The sequence below is a fragment of the Meles meles genome, chromosome 6 (assembly GCF_922984935.1).
Source record: "Meles meles chromosome 6, mMelMel3.1 paternal haplotype, whole genome shotgun sequence".
Lineage (NCBI taxonomy): Eukaryota > Metazoa > Chordata > Mammalia > Carnivora > Mustelidae > Meles > Meles meles.
The window spans coordinates 124,221,902-124,242,158 of NC_060071.1; the positions used below are offsets into that span (position 1 = coordinate 124,221,902).

Consider the following 20,257-nt stretch of genomic DNA (forward strand, 5'->3'; position numbering starts at 1 on the left):
TCTGACTTCCAGAACAGTAAGATAATAAAGCTTTCTTTAAGTTCCTAAGTGTGTGGTAACTTGTTACAGCGGCAAAAGAACACCCGTGCAACAGTGTATTCGTCCTCCGCGCGGAACCGGAAGGTCACGGAAGGTCAGCTCCCCGACGTGAAGGCGTTCGCAGAACCAGCGCAGCGCGGAAGCCGCACTTGCAGGGCAGCTGGGCGCTCTCGTCTACTAACCTGAATACTGATCCCAGAGAGAATTCCTGAGACAAAGGTTGGTTTTGGAGCAGAACGTCCCTTATGTCAATTCAACTATCTTCTTCCTGCCGTATAGATGAAACATGGATTTGTTCTTTGGGGCTAGGCCATTAGAGGTCCATCTGCCACTTTTATTTATTTATTTATTTTTAAAAATTTATTTATTTGACAGAGAGAGCACAAGTAGGGGGAAGAGCAGGCAGAGGGAGAGGGAGAAGCAGGCTCCTCTCTAACCAAGGAGCCGGATGCAGGACTCGATCCTAGAACTCTGGGATCATGACCTGAGCTGAAGGCGGATGCTTAACGGACTGAGCCACCCAGGCGCCCCTATCTGCTGTTTTTAAAAGGTCTGGGAAAGCAACTTATTAGGTGGCATCCTCTATCACTTCAGTGTGATGGACCCAGAAGGTGCCTCGCACGGCGCCGTGTCAGCACGTGAAGGGTAACCAGCTACTCCGATCTTCGTTACCTCAATGATATTTTCTAAAGCCCCAAGGAATTAAGCCAAGGCTAACTTTGGTATATTAAAACTAAAATCTTGGGGCGCCTGGGTGGCACAGTTGGTTGGGCGTCTGCCTTTGACTCAGGTCATGATCCCAGGGTCGTGTTGGCATTCTCCCTTCCACCCCCACTCAGCAGGGAGCCTGCTTCTCCCTCTCCCTCTGCTGCTCCCCCTGCTCATGCTCTCTTGCTCATTCTCTCCTTCTCTCTCTCAAATAAATAAAATCTTAAAAAAAAAAAAATCCACCTAAAATCTTTGGATCATCTAGTCCAAACCCTTAAACCAGGGCCCAGGGTAAATTAAAAATTAATTCATAGGCAACCTCGAAGCTAACTGATCTACTTGGCAAATCGTCTTGCCCTGTAAAAGCTGCTCTGATCTTTGCTGATTGGCTTAGCTGAGAAAAACAAAACAAAACAAAAAACTGAGTTTTAGAAGAAAAATCTTCTCAGGAAGATGCTAATTTATATTTTACACCATGTAAAATGTGAGCAACAGAGGAAATTTTCTTGTAATTTAGCAATTTGCTACAGTCTCCCTTCTATGGGGGATTTGCCCTTCCTCTAAAGACAGGAAATGTCTGTCCTGTTTCCCGCTAACATCACCTGTGCCTAAGCCTCTCCTCTAGCTTCAACTGTCTCCTTCTGTGAACAAATGCATTCATTCTCAAGCAGACAATGACCTGGGATCCAGAGAGAAATAAGTCTTTCATCTTAAGAAGCCCATAGTCTAGACGGGAGAGAAACTAGGCACATAAACAATATTATAATTCATACTATAGATCTGAGCGATCCCGGATCCCAGAGCAAGTGGGACACATGCTGGGGCAATCAGACAAGTTTTCATGATGTTAGAGTCTAGGCTGTTGGCGAAGGCCCAAGAGGGCAGCACAGGGGAAATGATAATCTGAGCTGTTAGCAAGTACGAAGGGAGAGAGAGAGAGAGGGGGTGGGCAGGGGTAGGGAGTGGGGCAACCTCTGCCATGCTTAAAGAACAAGTAAAATTCGATGTGCTAGACACTTAGGTTGCTTGGGGGTCAGATGGCTAGAGATGAACTGGGAAGGAGAACATGACTTGATAAAAAAAATGCAAAGGGACTGGACTTTGTCAGTAAGAGGAAACTCTCAAAGGTTTTTTTTTTGTTTTGTTTTGTTTTTTTAATTTTATTTATTTGTCAGAGAGAGAGCACAAGCAGGAGAGAGAAGCAGGCTCCCTGCTGGACAAGGAGCCCAATGTGGGACTCATTCCCAGGACCCTGGGATCATGACCTGAGCCGAAGGCAGCAGTTTAACTGACTGAGCCACCCGGGCACCCCAAAGGTTTTTGTTTTTGAACAGAGTGGTGACATGGTGTTAGAATAGCAGCTGTGAATATTGAATTCACACACAACCTATTTAGTTCTTAAAGCCCAGCAGTGAAGACTCTGTAAGTTCCGCGCCGCCCACAGAGGCTGGTAACCCAGCTTCCGGTCCCAGCTCACAAGGATCAAATTCAGGCAGTCTGTCTCAAAGGCTCACTCCTCACTCCTCCAGAGAGCAGAGTGGAGGATGCTGTGGGAAGGGGTAGAAGGAGAGGGAGAAACTAAGATGCTGCTGGAGGACCCTAAGCCAGTGTTTCCCAAACTTAACATTTACTTCCCACCTTTGCACAACTTTTGCCAGAATCAAGAACCAACACATGTAAGCTTGAATTTTATATTTGATATTTCTTTAAACCAACACATCTAAGTTTGAATTTTAAAGGGAATCCTGAGGACAATGACAACAAAAAAATACCCTAAAAGATACAAAAATGAGGATGGGTCATGGTCCTGGAGACAAAAAGCTGTACCCTGGGTTAGAGGTTGGAGAAGGCGGACATGGCAAAGCAGGCAGTGGCAGATCTGAGGCTGGGCCCAAAGGATGGAGAACCAGCAAGAAGCCAGTTACTGAGAAACCCGTAAGCAAGATGGCGGCTCCGGAAAGGGAGGAAACTTGGAGCCAGCGCAGGGAGACTGACGCAGTTGCAAGGATAATGGGGCAAGGACTTTGTGGAAGAATGAGGTTGGGACCTAAGAAAGGAGCCCTGGGGGCTGAGAGAAGGATGGAGCCCACGAACAGAGGGTGAAGAATGACTGATGGAGAGACCCAGGCTGGGAGCTAAGCATAGGGTTGAGGATCTTTTAGGAGGTTGAAGAGGATTGTAGGGTGGAAAAGGCGCAAGTTGCTCAAAAAGTTAGGGTGGAGAATTCCACAATTGGGAGCTGAGGAATAGGAGGGGCTGAGAAGGGCTGCAGCAGGGTGACTTGGGGCCTTAGACAGTGGGGGAGAAGTGGGTTGGGTGCTCAGCCCCACCATATTGTACTTTAGAGTTGTTCTTGAGCCTGAATCCTGAACATAGTGGTGGCAGTCAGCTTCGCATGAGTGAGACAGATCTGTCACCTATCTACCACCAGAAATCATCTCTAATACCTGCAGTGGTATACACTACCTTTGTGAAAAACCTGGTGTGGGCCGGGGATGACAAAAGCCTGAGTTGAAGACTGGGCTACTTGGGTGCCATTGCAAAGTTTCTGGAACATTTGGGTTATCATTATTTTGTTTCATCTTTATATTCTTCATAGTCCCTAGGCATGAAACTGGGACTAAAATATTCAATTACATTATTGTAACCAGTTGAAAACATGAATAGCGGTAAGTCTTCTGAGATATATTTTTTCAGGATTTTATTTATTTATTTGACAGAGATAGAGAGAACAGGGGTAGTGGCAGGCAGAGGGAGCAGAAGTAGGCTCCCCACAGAGTAGGGGGAGCCCGAAGTGAGACTTGATCCCAGGACCCTGGGATCATGGCCTGAGCTGAAGGCAGTTGCTTAACCAACTGAGCCACCCAGACGCCCTTCTGAGACGTATCTTAATAGAAAAGATCCCACTCATGAACTACAAGGGCAAGAGGAGAGTATCAAACTGGGTTGATAGAATGTTTGCCCTCATTAAGAAGGGACAATTTTTCAGAAAGCTGACAGTCTGTCCTAGCTCACTGGTAACTAGAAAGGCCTCGAAGCTTCAGATATTGTAGGGAAGTGAGAAAGAAGAAATTAAAGATATGACAGATAGGGGCACCTGGGTGGCTCAGTGGATTAAGCCTCTGCCTTCAGCTCAGGTCATGATCCCAGGGTCCTGGGATTGAGCCCCACATCGGGCTCCCTGCTCAGTGGTTAGCCTGCTTCCCCCTCTTTCTCTGCCTACTTGTGATCTCTATCAAACAAATAAATTAAAAATATATATATTCTTTAAAGATACTACAGATAAAGCTTAATGTTTCAAGATCCATGCCTGGTCATAAACCATTTCCCATTGCATACAAAATCACTTATGTTTGGGTAAACTATTTTCCCCTGAAGAGCAGCTTTATTAATCGTGGCCAATAGATCCTAGGAGGACCCTGTGATTCTCACCTTCTGGCATTCATACCCTTGTATAATATCTCCACTCATTTAGTGTCGGCAGGACCTGTGACTTGGTTGTAACTAAAAGAAGGTAGCAAAGGTGATGGAAAGTCATTCCTGTGATCGTTATATAATATGGGGCTTCATATCTCACTAGCTACAGGGAAAGGAATTCTGCCAACAACCTGAAAAGGGTTTGGAAGCAGATTCTTGCCCCAGTCAAGCCTCCAGATGAGACCATAGCCCCAAGTGACACTTGGCTTGTAGCCTTGAGACCCAGACCAGACACATCTAAGTTATACCCAGAACTCTTAAGACACAGAAATTATAGGACAAATAATACATGTGTATAGTTTTAAGCTGCTAATTTAAGGTAATTTATTATAGAGCGTAGAAAGCAAATACAGAAATCTTAATATATGAAAGAATAAAACAGAGGAAAAGGAATATTGAATTACTGGCCACTTGGATATTTATTAATGAAGATCAAACATCCAAAGGTCAGTCCTCAATGCTCATTTCCATGATTTTAAGAGTTGGTCCTTCCATGTCATGACTGTTGTTCTCTTGGATACTGTGAAATTGAAGAGCCGGGGAGAGTTCTGTGCTAAGACAACATAATTCATTTGAAGTCTCCACCTTTTCGGTGTCACTATCCCCTTCAATGACATTCACAGAAGTCTCCTGGTCTGCTAAGTTGTCAGAGATACTTGGATTTTTGTCATCACAAACTGAAGGTCCAGGATTTGTTTCATCATTCACTTGCTGAATTATAACCCCTTCTGAGCACTTTGATTTATAGATGGGCAGGAAAAATTCATTTGGTGAAGAGAGTCTCTCATTCTCATCTTTTGGTATAGACAATAACATATCCAAAGCTTTTTGGTATTCTTGACGTTCCTGTTGAATTATGGTATCATGTTTGCTTTTATCTTCATCTTCTTCTGAATTCTCAGCCTGTTCAAAATCAAGTAAATTCAGCATATCAATATCATCCAGCTTTACTGAGTTTTCTCTGGATGTGCAGCCTAAGTCCATCTTCAGGATATGCAGCAGATGGCGCATTTTTTCCTAGGATTAAGACAAGACAAGAATAATTACATTAATGAAGCTAGTCAAATTGAATTACTTTTGTCTGCAGTGCTGCTCATCTCAGCAAGATTAACACTTCTTTCACACCCAACCCCCCCCCTCCCCCCCACCCCCAGCCCTCATACACACAAAAGGTTCAAGGGAAAAAAAGCATTTGCTTTAATGCATTCTTTGAGGCTGTGGAAAAACTTTAAAATTCTTTCCATATTAGAATTTTTTCTAATGAATGTCTAAAGAAAGACAAACCTCCTCCAAATGATGTTTATTTTGTTTTATGTGTCGTTCAAAAAGGTGTTCTAAAAACCTAAAATGATAAATAGAAATTTTAGTGTCTCAAAATCAGAAAAGCAACTACATGCAAAATAGCCATGCAATAACAAAACTACTAAAGGTTAGAAAATATTTTTTAGATTCTTCTTTTTCTTTCCAAAGCTAAACACTTAACTTTCCCTATTCTGTCAAGTTCTTCAATTTGGGAGCTAGTATGGCTTTTTTGTTTTATACAGATGCCATTTTTTTCTGAAAGATTATATACCACTTACATTTCTGTGAAAATATTTTAAATGAGGTCCAATAATACCCCCGCCACACTCCAAAAGCATTCTTTTTTTTTTCCTCTCACATACATATGCAAACACCAAAAGCCTCTCCCTCCCCTTCTCTTTTACATACACACCTCCCCAAACCAACCCTAAAGGAAATTCTCTTATAAAGAGAATTCTTTATTTCCTCAATTATACTTGAAAAAAAATTCCATTGATGGCAAATCCACATAATAACCTAAAAGCTATCACTTATTAAGTACCACTAAGGGCTAGACATTTGTGCTAGACACACAATCATTATACCTCTAATCATGACCAATATTTGGAGAAAAAGGTATTGTAAAGATCATTTTAAAGATGAGAAAATCCTGGGGCGCCTGGGTGGCTCAGTGGATTAAGCCGCTGCCTTCGGCTCAGGTCATGATCTCAGGGTCCTGGGATCGAGCCCCGCATCGGGCTCTCTGCTCTGCAGGAAGCCTGCTTCCTCCTCTCTCTCTCTGCCTGCCTCTCTGCCTGCCTGTGATCTCTGTCTGTCAAATAAATAAATAAATAAAATCTTAAAAAAAAAAAAATAAATAAAGATGAGAAAATCCTCTAAGACGATGACTCCTTTCCCCTAAGGTTACAAGTCATTAAGAGAATTTAACCCAGATGTGTCTGGCTCCAGAGAAATTATTTTTTCAACTACACTATGCTTGTCTTATTATCACATGAATGTTTCAATACCTTTGTCGAAAACAACTCCTTTGTTACCATTTGTTATTTATCAATGAAGTAAGCCAATTTTAGATTTAGTAGTTCTACTTTAGTTAGCAATTTTTAAAAAATATTTATATATTTGTTTTAGAGAGAGAAAGAGGAGAGAGAGAGTGTACACAGTTGGGGGGGGAGGGGCAGAAACAGAGGGAGAGAGAGAATCTCAAGCAGACTTCCTGCTGAGTGGGGAGCTCAAGCAGACTTCCTGCTGAGTGGGGAGCCTGACATAGGGCTTGATCTCATGATCCATGAGATCATGACCTGCGCTAAAACCAAGAGTCAGATGCTTAACCAACTGGGCCACCGAGGTTGCCCCAACTTAGCAATTTTTTAAAAGAATTAAAAACAATACATACTGTTTTCTTATCAACCATGTATTTTGAAGTTTTTCTGTATAAATGAATTCACTTCTAAAACATCATTTGAGGTTCCTGAATAGAACTTGCTCTTGTAAATATTCAACAATTTATTCAACCAAACCTTTACTATTCGACATATGGGTTGGTCCCATTTTTTTTGGTGCCTTATAACAAATGCTGCAATAAATAGCCTTATAATCTAAAAGAAAAATTTAAGTTTTTTCTACAATAAACACATGTCCTATGCAAATGTTTTTTGTTTTTATTTTTGTTTTTGCTTCTAACCTGTGCTTTACTTTTTTTTTCTTTTATTAACATATAATGTATTATTTAACCCAGCGGTATAGGTCTGTGAATTGTCAGGCTTACACACTTCACATGTGTTTTACTTTTTGATTTACAGTTGGGATCTTAATATTTTTGTTGTGACGAATTGAACTTTTTCATCTTGCAAATCTGAAACTCTACAGCCATTACGAAAACATTTTTAACCACCTTTTTTAAACAAAAGTAGTAAACAGAATTATTATTAAAAAAACTTGGGTCTTTTTATAGCAATAATACAAATGTTTAATTAAATTTTTTTTTTAAATTTTATTTATTTATTTGACAGAGAGAGATCACAAGTAGATAGAGAGGCAGGCAGAGACAGAGAGAGAGAGGGAAGCAGGCTCCCTGCTGAGCAGAGCCCGATGCGGGACTCGATCCCAGGACCCTGAGATCATGACCTGAGCCGAAGGCAGCGGCTTAACCCACTGAGCCACCCAGGCGCCCCTACAAATGTTTAATTAAAAAAACCACTTAAGAATGGAATAATTCATTAGAAATGTACTTGACAGGAGCACCTGGGTGGCTCAGTGGGTTAAGCCTCTGCCTTCAGCTCAGGTCATGATCTCAGGGTCCTGGGATCGAGCCCCACATCAGGCTCTCTGCTCAGTGGGGAGCCTGCTTCCTCCTCTCTCTCTGCCTGCCTCTCTGCTTACTTGTGACCTCTCTCTGTCAAATAAATAAATTTAAAAAAAATTATAGAAATGTACTTGACATATTACAACAGGGAAAGCATGTAGTATAAATAATGGCATTCCATAATACATAACATTAAGTGGGCCATGGTGCCCAGTGAACTTTAGATAATGTTCAAGCTGATTCAGGACCACATAGTTTCCTTAAGATATACAAATACCTAATCCGGTTTTGTAAACTTTCCATTTCACTTACAATGTATAAACCTAGCTTTTAATTGGTTCTCACTTTACCTAAGTGACAGTTGTAACAGAAATGCCTGCCTTGATTCTCCTGACAAGTTTCAAATAGTAAAATGAGACGATGGATCTTTGCAGATAAGCAAAAATTTGATTCACTAGCCTATTATAACTAAGAAATAAAGTGGGTTTTTTTTTTGCAGGTTTTTTTTTGTACACTGTGGGATCTTTACATGGATGACAACATTACCTATGAATAAAGACAGTTTCACATCTTTCTTTCAAATATGGATATCATTTTTTTATTTCCTCTCTCTCTCTCTTTTTTTAAAAATATTTTATGTATTTGTCAGAGAGAGCGAACACAAGCTGGGGGAGCAGCAGGCAGAAGGAGAAGCAGGCTTCCTCCTGAGCAAGGAGCCCAATGCAGGACTCAATCCCAGGACCCTGGGATAATAACCTGAGCCAAAGGCAGATGCTTAACTGACTGAAGCACCCAGGCATCCCTCATTTTCTTCTTTTCTTTTTTTTGTGATAATTAAAAAAAAAAAGATTATTTATTTTATTTTTAGAGAGAGAGAGAGCATGAGCTGGAGGGGCAGAGACAGAATCTCACGCACACTCCATGCTGGGTGGGGAGCCTGACACAAGGCTTGATTCCACAACACTGAGATTGCAACTTAAGCTGAAACCAAGAGTAAGATGCCCAACTGACTGCATCTTGTAAATATTCAACAGTTTATTCTGAGGTGCCCCTGTGATCAATTTTTTAAATTGAGGTATAACTGACATACATTATATTAGTGTAAGATATACAACATGGTTCAATATTTGTTTATATTGTAAAATAATCAACAAAATAAGTCTAGTTAATATCCATCACCACACAGCTATAGAATTTTTTTCTTGTGGTGAGCACTTTTAAGATCTACTCTCTCACAAAGTACTTTCAAATATGTAACTCAGTAGTACTTTTTTTTTTTTTTAAGATTTTATTTATTTGACAGAGAGAGAGAGGGAACACAAGCAGGGGGAGTGGGAGACGGAGTAGCAGGCTTCCTGCTGAGCACAGAGCCCGATGTGGGCCTCGATCCCAGGACCCTAGGGTCATGACCTGAGCTGAATGCAGATGCTCAAGCACTGAGCCACTAAGACGCCCAACACAGTATTACCATTAACTGTAGGCGCCACGCTATACATTATATCCCCATGAGTTATTTTATAACTGGGTGTTTTCCCTTTTGACTACTTTTACCTTTTGCCTACCCCCCACCATTGACAACCACTAATCTGATCTCTGCATCTGAGAGAAATAACAGTATTTAAGTGAATAAAATCTCTATTCTTTTCTGTAACTCCCCCAAATTGTGAATTTGCCTTATATGGTAAGAATTAAACATTCTTTATAATTTGCTATCAATGATAAGAATATGTCCCCTAAGGGGCGCCTGGGTGACTCATTCAGTTAAGCATCTGACTTTTGATTTTGGTTCAGGTGACAGTCTCAGGGTTGTGAGATTGAGCCCTGCATCAAGCTCTGTGCTCAGTAAGAAGTCCGCTTGTCTCTCTCTCCCTCTACCCCTCCCCACACTTGCATGCTCTCTCTCTCCAATAAATAAATAAATCTTAAAAAAAAAAAATTAAGTGTGTAAGCCTGACGATTCATAGACCTGTACCCCTGGGGCAAATAATACATTATATGCTAATAAAAATATTTAACAAAAAAAGATTAATGGGAAAAAATGTTATTCTTAGTAAAACAAATCCTCTAGCAAGATTCATTAAAAAAAAAAAAAATGTTCCCCCTCCCCTTACAAGAAAGCAACATAATTTTTCATTTCCTAATATGTGGAACTAACTTAAGGGAATTAACATGATAAGGAAGAGTATTTAATATAATATTCAACCACCATAATATAACTTAAAAAATCTAACCTGTTTGAAAATAAACCAAGTTTCAAAATTTCATCTGTTACATCTTCAATGAAACTCAGATATAACAGTTCTTCTTCACTGTGAAAACAAAGCAGTACACAGCATAAAAATTATTTCCCACTTACTTTGAAAACTAGAGGAAACATGAGTACCTAATTAGAAATATCTACCACTACTATGACAAATATACTGTTACTGCACATTAAGAGAAATATTATAAAAAAACTATCTCTATATTCTTAAAATATGCAGATACATTTATTTAAAGAGGAGAAAATGTTCCCTAATAAAGTAAAATTTCATAGATATGGAGAGCATTCATCCAGCACTGACAGACAAGCAGGAATTAAAACAGCAAACAAACAAACAAAAACCAATAAAACAAAACGAAAAACACACACACACAAAACAAACAAAAAAACAAAACAGAGCAACCAAGGGCAAAAGGGTAACCAAATGTGAACCACCGAGGTGTGTGTTCTTGACAAGCATTTTACAGTTCCTCTGACTTCTAACCATGTCCAGCAGCAGAGGTGTGAGCCCTGTGGATGGCACTTAGAGGAGGGGAAAGAGGAAACTTAATCCAGAAAAGAAAGAACTTCAACTATGAAATCCTCTTCTGCTCCTAGAACAGCATCTTGTTTGAATGCTGGGAAATTTATTCAGCAGAAAAAAAATATTATTTTTTCTCAAAATTTATGGAGAGGAGAAAAAATATGATAGTAGGGAAATTTGTGTATATAATTGTAGTGATAATTTTAATTATGTGGGTACATTTATCTTATATTTTAATAGCTCATCAAGAAATCTGAATACTATTATAATAAATTTGATTTTAATTAGCTGATATCAGTGATTTGATACAAAATATAAGTAGTAAGTAACCACTCAATTCCTCAATACGTAAATGTAATGGGAAGAATTAATAAGAAAACGAGGTAACAGAAGATTCATATGTTATATAAAAAGTTACACTTTCAAATTGATTCTCAGGCTCTAATATTTATACAGCAAGTTTGAGAATAAATGGAATGCTATAAAATGGATGATATTTGGGGCGCCTGGGTGGCTCAGTGGGTTAAAGCCTCTGCCTTTGGCTCAGGTCATGATCCCAGGGTCCTAGGATCGAGCCCCGCATCGGGCTCTCTCAGGGAGGAGCCTGCTTCCTCCTCTCTCTGCCTGCCTCTCTGCCTACATGTGATCTCTGTCCATCAAATAAATAAAAATCTTTAAAAAAAAAAAGATGATATTCCCTGAAAAAGAGTAACTTGACTAAACATTAAAACATTAACATTAAAACATTAAAACCTAGAAGTATGCTATTAAAGACCTGGTGAGGTTAGAAACCTCCTGGAAGGGTATCCTGAGCTACCCAAAGTCTGCGTTTACTTAGGGACGAATTTCCCCTGCACATAAAGATGAAGTGACTGACAACTATTTCAGAAAATTCTGATCATTCTCAAATTGAGGGCATATCATATGACTGAACTCCAAAGCTAGTTGTAAGAGAAATTAGAATTCAGTCCTGACTTATTTAATAATAGTTTGTGTGATCCTTTTTTTTTTCTTAAATTTTAAAATTTTATTTATTTATTTGACAGACAGAGATCACAAATAGGCAAGAGAGGCAGGCAGAGAGAGAGAGGAAAGCAGGCTTCCCGCCAAGCAGAGAGCCCGATGCAGGGCTTGATCCCAGGACCCCAAGATCATGGCCTGAGCCGAAAGCAGAGGCTTTAACCCACTGAGCCACCCAGGCACCCCCTCTTTTTTTTTAGATTTTATTTATTTGACAAAGAGAGATCACAAGTAGGCAGAGAGGCATGTAGAGAGAGGGGGAAGTAGGCTCCCTGCTGAGTAGAGAGCCCGATGTGGGGCTTGATCCCAGGACCCTGAGATCATGACCAGAGCTGAAGGCAGAGGCTTACCCCACTGAGCCATCCAGGCGCCCCAGTTTGTGTTTCTTAATTCTTGATTTCCACTAAGCAAAATGAAGAGGTAAAAAAAATCTTACTCAGAGTGGATTTTTCTCTCTGGAGGAAGCTGCAGGGAATACTGACATACTGCCCTGGAAAGAGAAAATTACAATATTTAAACAAAACAATGATTGGCATACAATAAGTTTTCAATAATATTATAATAGTAATAATGTATTTTAGAATTTTTAAAGTACTTTCATATCCATGATCTGATCCAATATTCAGAACAACCCTGACTGGTATATTAGGTAGGTATTATTTTTTTTACTGACTGATGAGTTCACCAGGGGGCAGAATGATTGGGTAACTTGCCAAGGATGGGTGTAAGTAAGTAGCAAAGACATTTTAAATTAGTCTTTCTTCTGACTACAAATCAGTGTATGTACTGTATGTAAGTATGTATTTAGTAGGCTCCATGCCCAGGGCGGGGATTGAATTCACCAACCCGTGATCAAGACCTGAGCTGAGATCAAGAGCTGGATGCTTAACCGACTGAGCTCCCCGGGTACTTCCACAATCCTTTTCCAAACTGGGTTATATCACTTACCCAGTACACACAATTTCACTTTGACATGGTTAACATATAAATAATGCTGGAAACAGATTATTTCCCTATGAAAAACTGTTTTAAGCTCGTCATTATGATAAATTTTAATATTTAGTCATGTCATAATTAGATAATTCTAATCTTTTCTTCAGATACGCACAATTATAAATATTTTGCTTTACTTCTTTTAGATAGAGACTACTAGAAAAGATAAATGTTCCTTTCTTTAGGTCATTCTTCATATTCATTGCAGAGTGGCTCAAGAGTTAGCTTATAAATCTTGTTATGAGTCCTGAAGCATCAAGACAAGAATTTCAAGACAAGAGACGTTAGTAATAAACTGTCCACAGCCCTGCCAGGCGCCATCTCCCTGGGAAGGGCCTAAGGAGGACCTGGGCTCTGAGGGATCACGTGTGCTTGCCTTCTGGTCTGCTATATGACAACTCATTCTTGCCCTCTTTTTAATCTCTAGCCCTTTATTTCCACCTCCATCTCACATATAATCTCTGATACTGCAAATACATTTGACAGCTGAAACTATCAAAGGCATTTTTGCTAACCTATCATTTTTACTTAGGGGTAGTATTCCATAATTATGAAATATGATGTGTAGTTTTTAAAAACAATGCCAGTACACAGCAGTGACAGATACAACACTAGCATATGGTGAATATTCAAAATCATGAATTATGAATCCTCAAATTGTGAGGTTCTTCAGTATTATTTCTGCCACAGGATTTGTCTTCAGGAAAATCCTTTCTCTTTCTTTCTTTTTTTCCTTTCTTTCTTTCGAGATTGTGCATTGTGGGGGGCTGGGGGGCAGAGGGACAGAGAGAGAGAATCTTAAGCAGGCTCCACACCCAGCATGAAGCCCAGTGCAGGGCTTAATCTTATGGCCCTGGGATCATGACCCGAGCTGAAATCAAGAATTAGACACTTAACCAACTGAGCCAGCCAGGTGCCCCAGGAAAATCCCTTTTCATATGAATAGCAATGGCAAATAATACAATCCAGTATTGCCTTTTTCTTTATTAATGAATTAGCAAATGAATTCATTTAAACTTTTATTGAGTACCTACTTTGTAAAATTTCCTTAGTAAAACTAACACTGCCACTGAATTGTAGAACACCAAAAGAGATTAGAGTGCTCATACTTAGAATAGTACTTATGTTGCAAATATTATCTGTTACACAGGAAAGCAGTTAAATAGACGTTGTAATGACTTCTGTAAGCTGTTTACCTTGGTGAGGAACACTGGAGAGTGCCATCTTTAATCTCGTCCCATGGTAAGTCATGCCCTTGTAAAGGTAAAGGAGCTATTTTTTCTTTGATATCATATGTCATACAATTAGATGCCTGGGGATGTAATGAGAAGAATCAAACTTTATTTTGCTTCAAAAATACATTATGAAAGCAGAAATAAAGCAAAATAGCAAATTTCAAAAGAGTCAAGGAGCTATCCTATAGGTAAAAGTGACTGATATACTATGACTAAGGCTGTTTTAAAATACATTTTCAGGGTGCCTGGGTGGCTCAGTGGGATAAGCCTCTGCCTTCAGCTCAGGTCATGATCTCAGGGTCATGGGGCTTTCTGCTCAGCGGGGAGCCTGCTCTCCACCCCCGCCTGTCTTTTTGTCTACTTATGATCTCTGTCAAATAAAAAGAAAAAAAATTTTTTTTCTACCCAATCAAGGATTCCTTTTTTTTTTTTTTTTTAAAGATTTTAGTTATTTATTTGAGGGGGAGGGGTGCAGAAAGAGCTAAGGCAGGGGAAGCACAGGGAGCCTGATGCGGGGCTTGCTCCCAGGACCTTGAGATCATGACCTGAGTCACAGGCAGATGCGTAACTGGTTGAGCCACCCCGGCACCACTCAAGGACTTCTTTCTTAAATGTACTTAAGGTAAGGCAAAAACAGCTTCTAATTTCTTATATTTTAATAAGGGATATTTTAAATCCATTAAGGAATTACCATAAATAAACTACACAAAGAGAAAATGAAGTAAATTTGCAAGTTTTAAGTAACCCCTAAAAAAATGTACAAAACATACCATTATAACAGAAATTCAAATAGCCCATTTGTTTCAAATGCCAATATGTCAAATATAGAGAAGCAGTGGTAGCTCTGACAGTACAATCAGTAATATTAACAAACAAAAATAATGGCAGCTTACCTTTATGGAATCCTTACTATGTGCTGCTTACTGTGCCAAGCATTTACTTGCATTATTAGATTAATCTTCACAATGCCAAATTAGGTACAGTGCTGTTAAAATCTGGTCTACTGCAGATTAATACTTACTAATTTTCCCAAGTAGATTGCTGGTGGTACAGATTATGGAGTAAAGGACACATCATTTTCTTATAGGGTTATGGGTAAGCATTTGGAGCACAATGTCATGAAAATGGGATTTCTGCTTTATTTAGTTATCTACAGAGCTAACTGTCTTCCTAAATCTCAAGCTAGTCATAGCCATAATTTACAGAGCCCTTCTTAGGCTAGGCACTTTACCTATATCATTTACACTTTCCAGTGATCCTACACATTAAGTAGTTTTTCTAGATGTAGAGCTCCCAGAGGGTGATTTGTCCTTGGGCTTTAAATGGCAGGGTCCCATGTCAAACAGGTATTTATGACTGAGATGGAAACGGACAATTCTCTACCCATATCCAGAAGAGAAGAAAGAAGTTCAGTGTGATTATATTTTATTCTTTTAGCCCCGAAATCTGTTTGACATTTTATTTTATTCAATACTTCTTTTTAAAAGATTTTTATTTATTCATGAGAGAAAGAGGGAGGGAGAGAGTGTGTGTAAGTTGAAGGAGAGGCAGAGGGAGAGGCAGAAGCAGACTCCCCAGTGATCAGACAGCCTGACTGTGGGGCTCGATCCCAGGACCCTGATATCATGACCTGAGCTGAAGTCTCATGCTTAACTGAATGAGCCACCCAGGCGTCCTGTGTTTGGCATTTTAATAGACAAACTGTTTTTTATAAAGAATAAATTTAAATTAGGACACAAGTGTATGATTAATACCCCCAAAATAAAAATAATGTTTATGAGAAAATTGACTTAAAGCTGTAATATTTTAAAAGAAATGACCAAGAACTCAAAACATAAATGCTATTAAAAAGAGTCTTATGATCTAGAAAAAAGTAAAAGCAAATATAAGAGAATGATATTCATCTATTCTTATATAATGTATAATTTCCAATAATCAATGGCAATTAAAAAAAGTACTAGCATAGAAACTAAAATAACTTTTTTTTTAAAGATTTTATTTATTTATTTGACAGAGAGATCACAAGTAGGCAGAGAGGCAGGCAGAGAGAGAGGGGAAGGAAGCAGGCTCCCTGCTGAACAGAGAGCCCGATATGGGGCTCGATCCCAGGACCTTGGGATCATGCCCTGAGCTGAAGGCAGAGGCTTTCACCCACTGAACCACCCAGGCACCCCCTAAAATAACTTCTGTATTGCTTTTCTGGCTCCTTCAGTGATCCCAAGTCTACATCTCTGAAAGCAACATTTAAGGTATTTTATTCATTTATTCATCTAGCCAGCCAGCCAACCAACCATCTAGAAAAAGTGCTAACAACAAATGATTTCCCAGACTGAGCAGGATCCATCTGGCCATTCAAAGAGAGCTATGGCCATGTATAAATAGTTAGTCCTTCTCTATACTGGTTACATCATGTACAAGAAGTGTCACCAAGAGATTACTCTAGTCCAAACATCTACATGTATTTTCTTAAGTTAAAGCAGCTATAATTCCAATGTGGCACACAAAGAGATCTCATTTTTATTACCTGTTCTGTGTTCTCTTCTGAATCTGTGAAGTTCTTGGTGTCAACTGTCTCAAAATCAGATTTAAAGCTGTAATATTTTAAAAGAAGTAACTGTCAAGCTTCGAAGTAGAAATACCCTGATAACAAGTTTACTGTCTTAAAAAACCTCTCAGATGTAAGAGATGAAATCCATCTATTCTTATAAAATGTGTGATTTCTAATTATATAATCAGGACACAGATACGGTTTGGATTACACAGCTTATTTTTCCTCTTTTTTTGAATAGCAGCTAGATTTCAGCTGGATAGAATGGGAATAGGGAAATAGGATCTATTATCCTCAAAAGCTGTCAGACATACAATCAAAAAAGGATATGATATGCTTGCTTTCCTCGTTTCCTCGTTTCTCCCCATTCATAAATGAACACAGACTCATCTGATATTATCGTACCTCTTCTCTATACCCAGGGAAAAGAATACTAGTCCTAAATTGTTTTTTGCTTTCTAAAACTAGCTAAAACCTAGGACCAGGTAAATAGTTGTTTATATAATTTCAGGAAAAAAAAAATCACAAATCAGTTATCAGTACGTTGTAAGATTTGTTTCTTTCTTCAATCATTTGGCAGACTTTTACTGAATATTCATTATGTGCCAGGAACTATCAAATATGAAAACATTATTAAAGCAAATTATACTTAATTTCTAGAAATTATCCCACTTGGCTAAATTATTCCTGGGGAGTTGTTGCTATATAAGAATGGGATTGAATATTTGCAGGAAAGGAGCTCGGGGAGAGTCAGAGAAAGTTTTTTTTTTTTCCTTGATAGCTCATTGTTTTGCCATTTTTTTTTTTTAAAGATTTTATTTATTTATTTGACAGACAGAGATCATAGGTAGGCAGAGAGTCAGCCAGAGAGAGAGGAGGGGAAGCAGGCTCTCTGCTCTGCAGAGAGCCTGATGCGGGGCTCGATCCCAGGACCCTGGGACCATGACCTGGGCCGAAGGCAGAGGCTTTAACCCACTGAGCCACCCAGGCGCCCCTGTTTTGCCATTTTTAACACGAATCTATAGACATAATCACACAAATGCTGTTTGATGACTTATTTTGAGGATTCTCTCAAAGTGTATTTAAAAGCCTATACCATGTTTGAAACAATAAATTAAAATATGTAACATTCCTGTTTATAAGGAGCTTGACAAGTTTTATAGCTACTTTTCAACAATTACTTAGGTAGTTCTAGTGATACAAGCAATCTCATTCAAAAGGGCACTACCAGACCTTAAGTCTGATTCATTAGATACATGATAAAAAATAAATATTATTATTATTTAATTCTACGACACCCTGAAGGATTTACTAATGGCTGTGGATGTGCCATACCTGCTTAACTCAGTCTGAGTTTCAGCTTCTATCCGCTGATCTGTAAAATCCTTTTTTCTTTTGGCAGGTGTATAGTATCGATAATGTGACAGGAAAGACTTTGCTTCTGTTTTTAAAGTGCGTGGAGTGAATGGCAATTGTCTGTTGGAAAAGAGTTCAGAATGTTTATCCAAAAGGTCTCCACTGGGTGCTTTTGAAATAACTAACTGAAACCGATCGGTATTTGGGAATGTGCTCTTGTGCCCTCTGCCATATGAAGTTCCGGAGCATGCTTTCCTGGGCCCAGAGGCAGTGTAATCCATGTTGAACACAGAGGAACTAGAGTTCTTCTCAGTACCATTTGTGAAGACTTTATCAGATTTAGGTAGAAGATTGAGGTGTAGTCTCTCTGAAGAAGTTACTGGTGACTTTGTGAAGGATGGAAATCCATTCACTTCTCCGATTAACATATCTTCATCTTCTGGTTCTCCTGAGGGCTGAGAACATTTGGTTTGATGGTCATCAATTATGTTTAAAAATTTACATAATTGGGGATCTCCACATTATACACCAAAAAAGAGCTGCCTTTGTGGGTTTGGAGATTATATATTCCTGAAGGTGTTGGCATTATATATGAAGTTATTTTTTTTTAAGATTTTATTTATTTATTTGACAGACAGAGATCACAAGTAGGCAGAGAGGCAGGTAGAGAGAGAGGGGGAAGCTGGCTCCCCCGAAGAGCAGAGAGCCCAATGCAGGGCTCGATCCTAGGACCCTGAGCCCATGACCCGAACTGAAGGCAGAGGCTTTAACCCACTGAGGCACCCAGGCGGCCCTGTATATGAAGTTCTATTCAAGTTTTTGAATTATTAGTATAAAATATATAATTCTAGGGGCGCCTGGGTGGCTCAGTGGGTTAAAGCCTCTGCTTTCGGCTCAGGTCATGGTCCCAGGGTCCTAGGATCGAGCCCCACATCGGGCTCTCTGCTCAGCGAGGAGCCTGCTTCCCTCTCTCTGCCTGCCTCTCTGCCTACTTGTGATCTCTGTCTGTCAAATAAAATATTAAAAAAATATATATATATAATTCTAAACATAAGTAATAGCCATTATTTTTCTTTTTTTTAAAGATTTATTTGACAGAATGAGTAAGAGAGACAGAGAGAGGGAGAGAACATGTGTCGGGGGTAGGGGCAAAAGGAAAGAGAGAAGCAGACTCCCCGCTGAGCAGGGAGCTCAACATGGGGATCAAGACCTGAGCTGGAGCCAGACACTTAATCGACTGAGCCACCCAGGTGCCCCAGCAATCATTGTTCTTTCTGAAACTAAAAAAAAAAAAAAAAAATACTAACATCTACCTATATTTGTGGTCTTGAACTTGTATATTGAGATCTACAGGTAGATGTCAGTTTTATCTGACAATTTCCAAACCACTCGTGAATACCAATCCCCTTCTCAACCACTCTCCTGGTGACAACATCCTTCCCTTCCCATCATGTCTTTATGGAAATCTCCAGTGTCAGCAGTTCCTCAGACTTCAAGGCTTTGAAGAAATGAAAAGGAACTTCTCAACTTCTCATGAGAGGGAAAGCTGAAAGGACTTTGAACTTTTGGACTGCTCTATTTCTTTTTGGTGTAATTTTGGAAGAACCATTTCTATAGGGTAGCCACAAAGTCTTTTTTTTAAACAATTTTTTAAAAGGATTTTATTTACTTATTTGAGACAGAGAGATACAGAGAGAGAGAGAGAGAGAGAGAGAATGAGCAAGGGGAAAGGCAGAAGGAGAGGGAGAAGCAGACTCGCCGCTGAGACAGGAGCCTGATGTGGAGCTCGATCCCAGGATGCTGGGATCATGACTTGAGCCGAAGGTAAACGCTTAGCCATCTGAGCCACCCAGGTGCCCCGACACATAGTCTTAAAACATAGATAATATTTTATTCTTTTACAGATTAGATGCCCAAGATGCCATGTCTATGATTCCAGACTTTATGGACACCTGTGTATCCTTTGTAGAACTGTGAGGCACTTTATTAGGTAGAGGAGAAGTTACATGGAAGGCAAAGATTCTGAGGGGACAATGGCTAGTAGTTAGCTGTTCCTTCTGCCCTTCAAGCTCACAGGGAGAGAAAGAGAGGAAGATGGACAAGCTGAGTAAGAGAACAGCTGAGTGCTTCCTGTGTGTAAGGTACTATTCTTGACATTGAGCAGGATAAAAGAGGACAATTAAGAACTTCTATCACTGCTACTTGTAAGTTACTATGCTGACTATCTATAAGTTACAATTCTAAGTAATTTACATGCACAACTCATTTAATCCTCCCATCAACTTTTGGGTGGTGATACAAATACTACTTTTATTTCAGAGATGAAGAAACTCAGGTGGTGCAGGGTCTCATAGATTTAGACCCAGGCTGAGCCTATGCTCTATACCACTGTATCACATTGTCTATTAAAAATCTCATCCGAAAATTACATATTTTAGATTTTTTAAAAAGTAAATTCTACCCACAATGTGGGGGTCGAACTCGACCCCAA

The 20,257-nt window shown here is 39.5% G+C and overlaps 1 protein-coding gene across 8 annotated transcripts in view; it reads right to left on the bottom strand.

The window, feature by feature from the left end:
- Positions 1 to 4,537: 4,537 nt before the first annotated feature.
- The window catches only part of SPATA7 (spermatogenesis associated 7), a 40,379-nt gene continuing 24,659 nt past the window's right edge, over positions 4,538 to 20,257 (bottom strand). For all 8 annotated transcript variants that reach the window (XM_046010249.1, XM_046010248.1, XM_046010247.1 and 5 more), the window contains 7 exons: positions 17,746 to 18,221; positions 16,387 to 16,453; positions 13,824 to 13,939; positions 12,071 to 12,124; positions 10,060 to 10,137; positions 5,509 to 5,566; positions 4,538 to 5,241 (listed from right to left, as the gene is read on the bottom strand). In XM_046010249.1, coding sequence (XP_045866205.1) covers positions 4,672 to 5,241; positions 5,509 to 5,566; positions 10,060 to 10,137; positions 12,071 to 12,124; positions 13,824 to 13,939; positions 16,387 to 16,453; positions 17,746 to 18,221 — 1,419 coding nt within the window. In that variant the 3' untranslated portion in view covers positions 4,538 to 4,671. The remainder of the gene's footprint in view (positions 5,242 to 5,508; positions 5,567 to 10,059; positions 10,138 to 12,070; positions 12,125 to 13,823; positions 13,940 to 16,386; positions 16,454 to 17,745; positions 18,222 to 20,257) is intronic.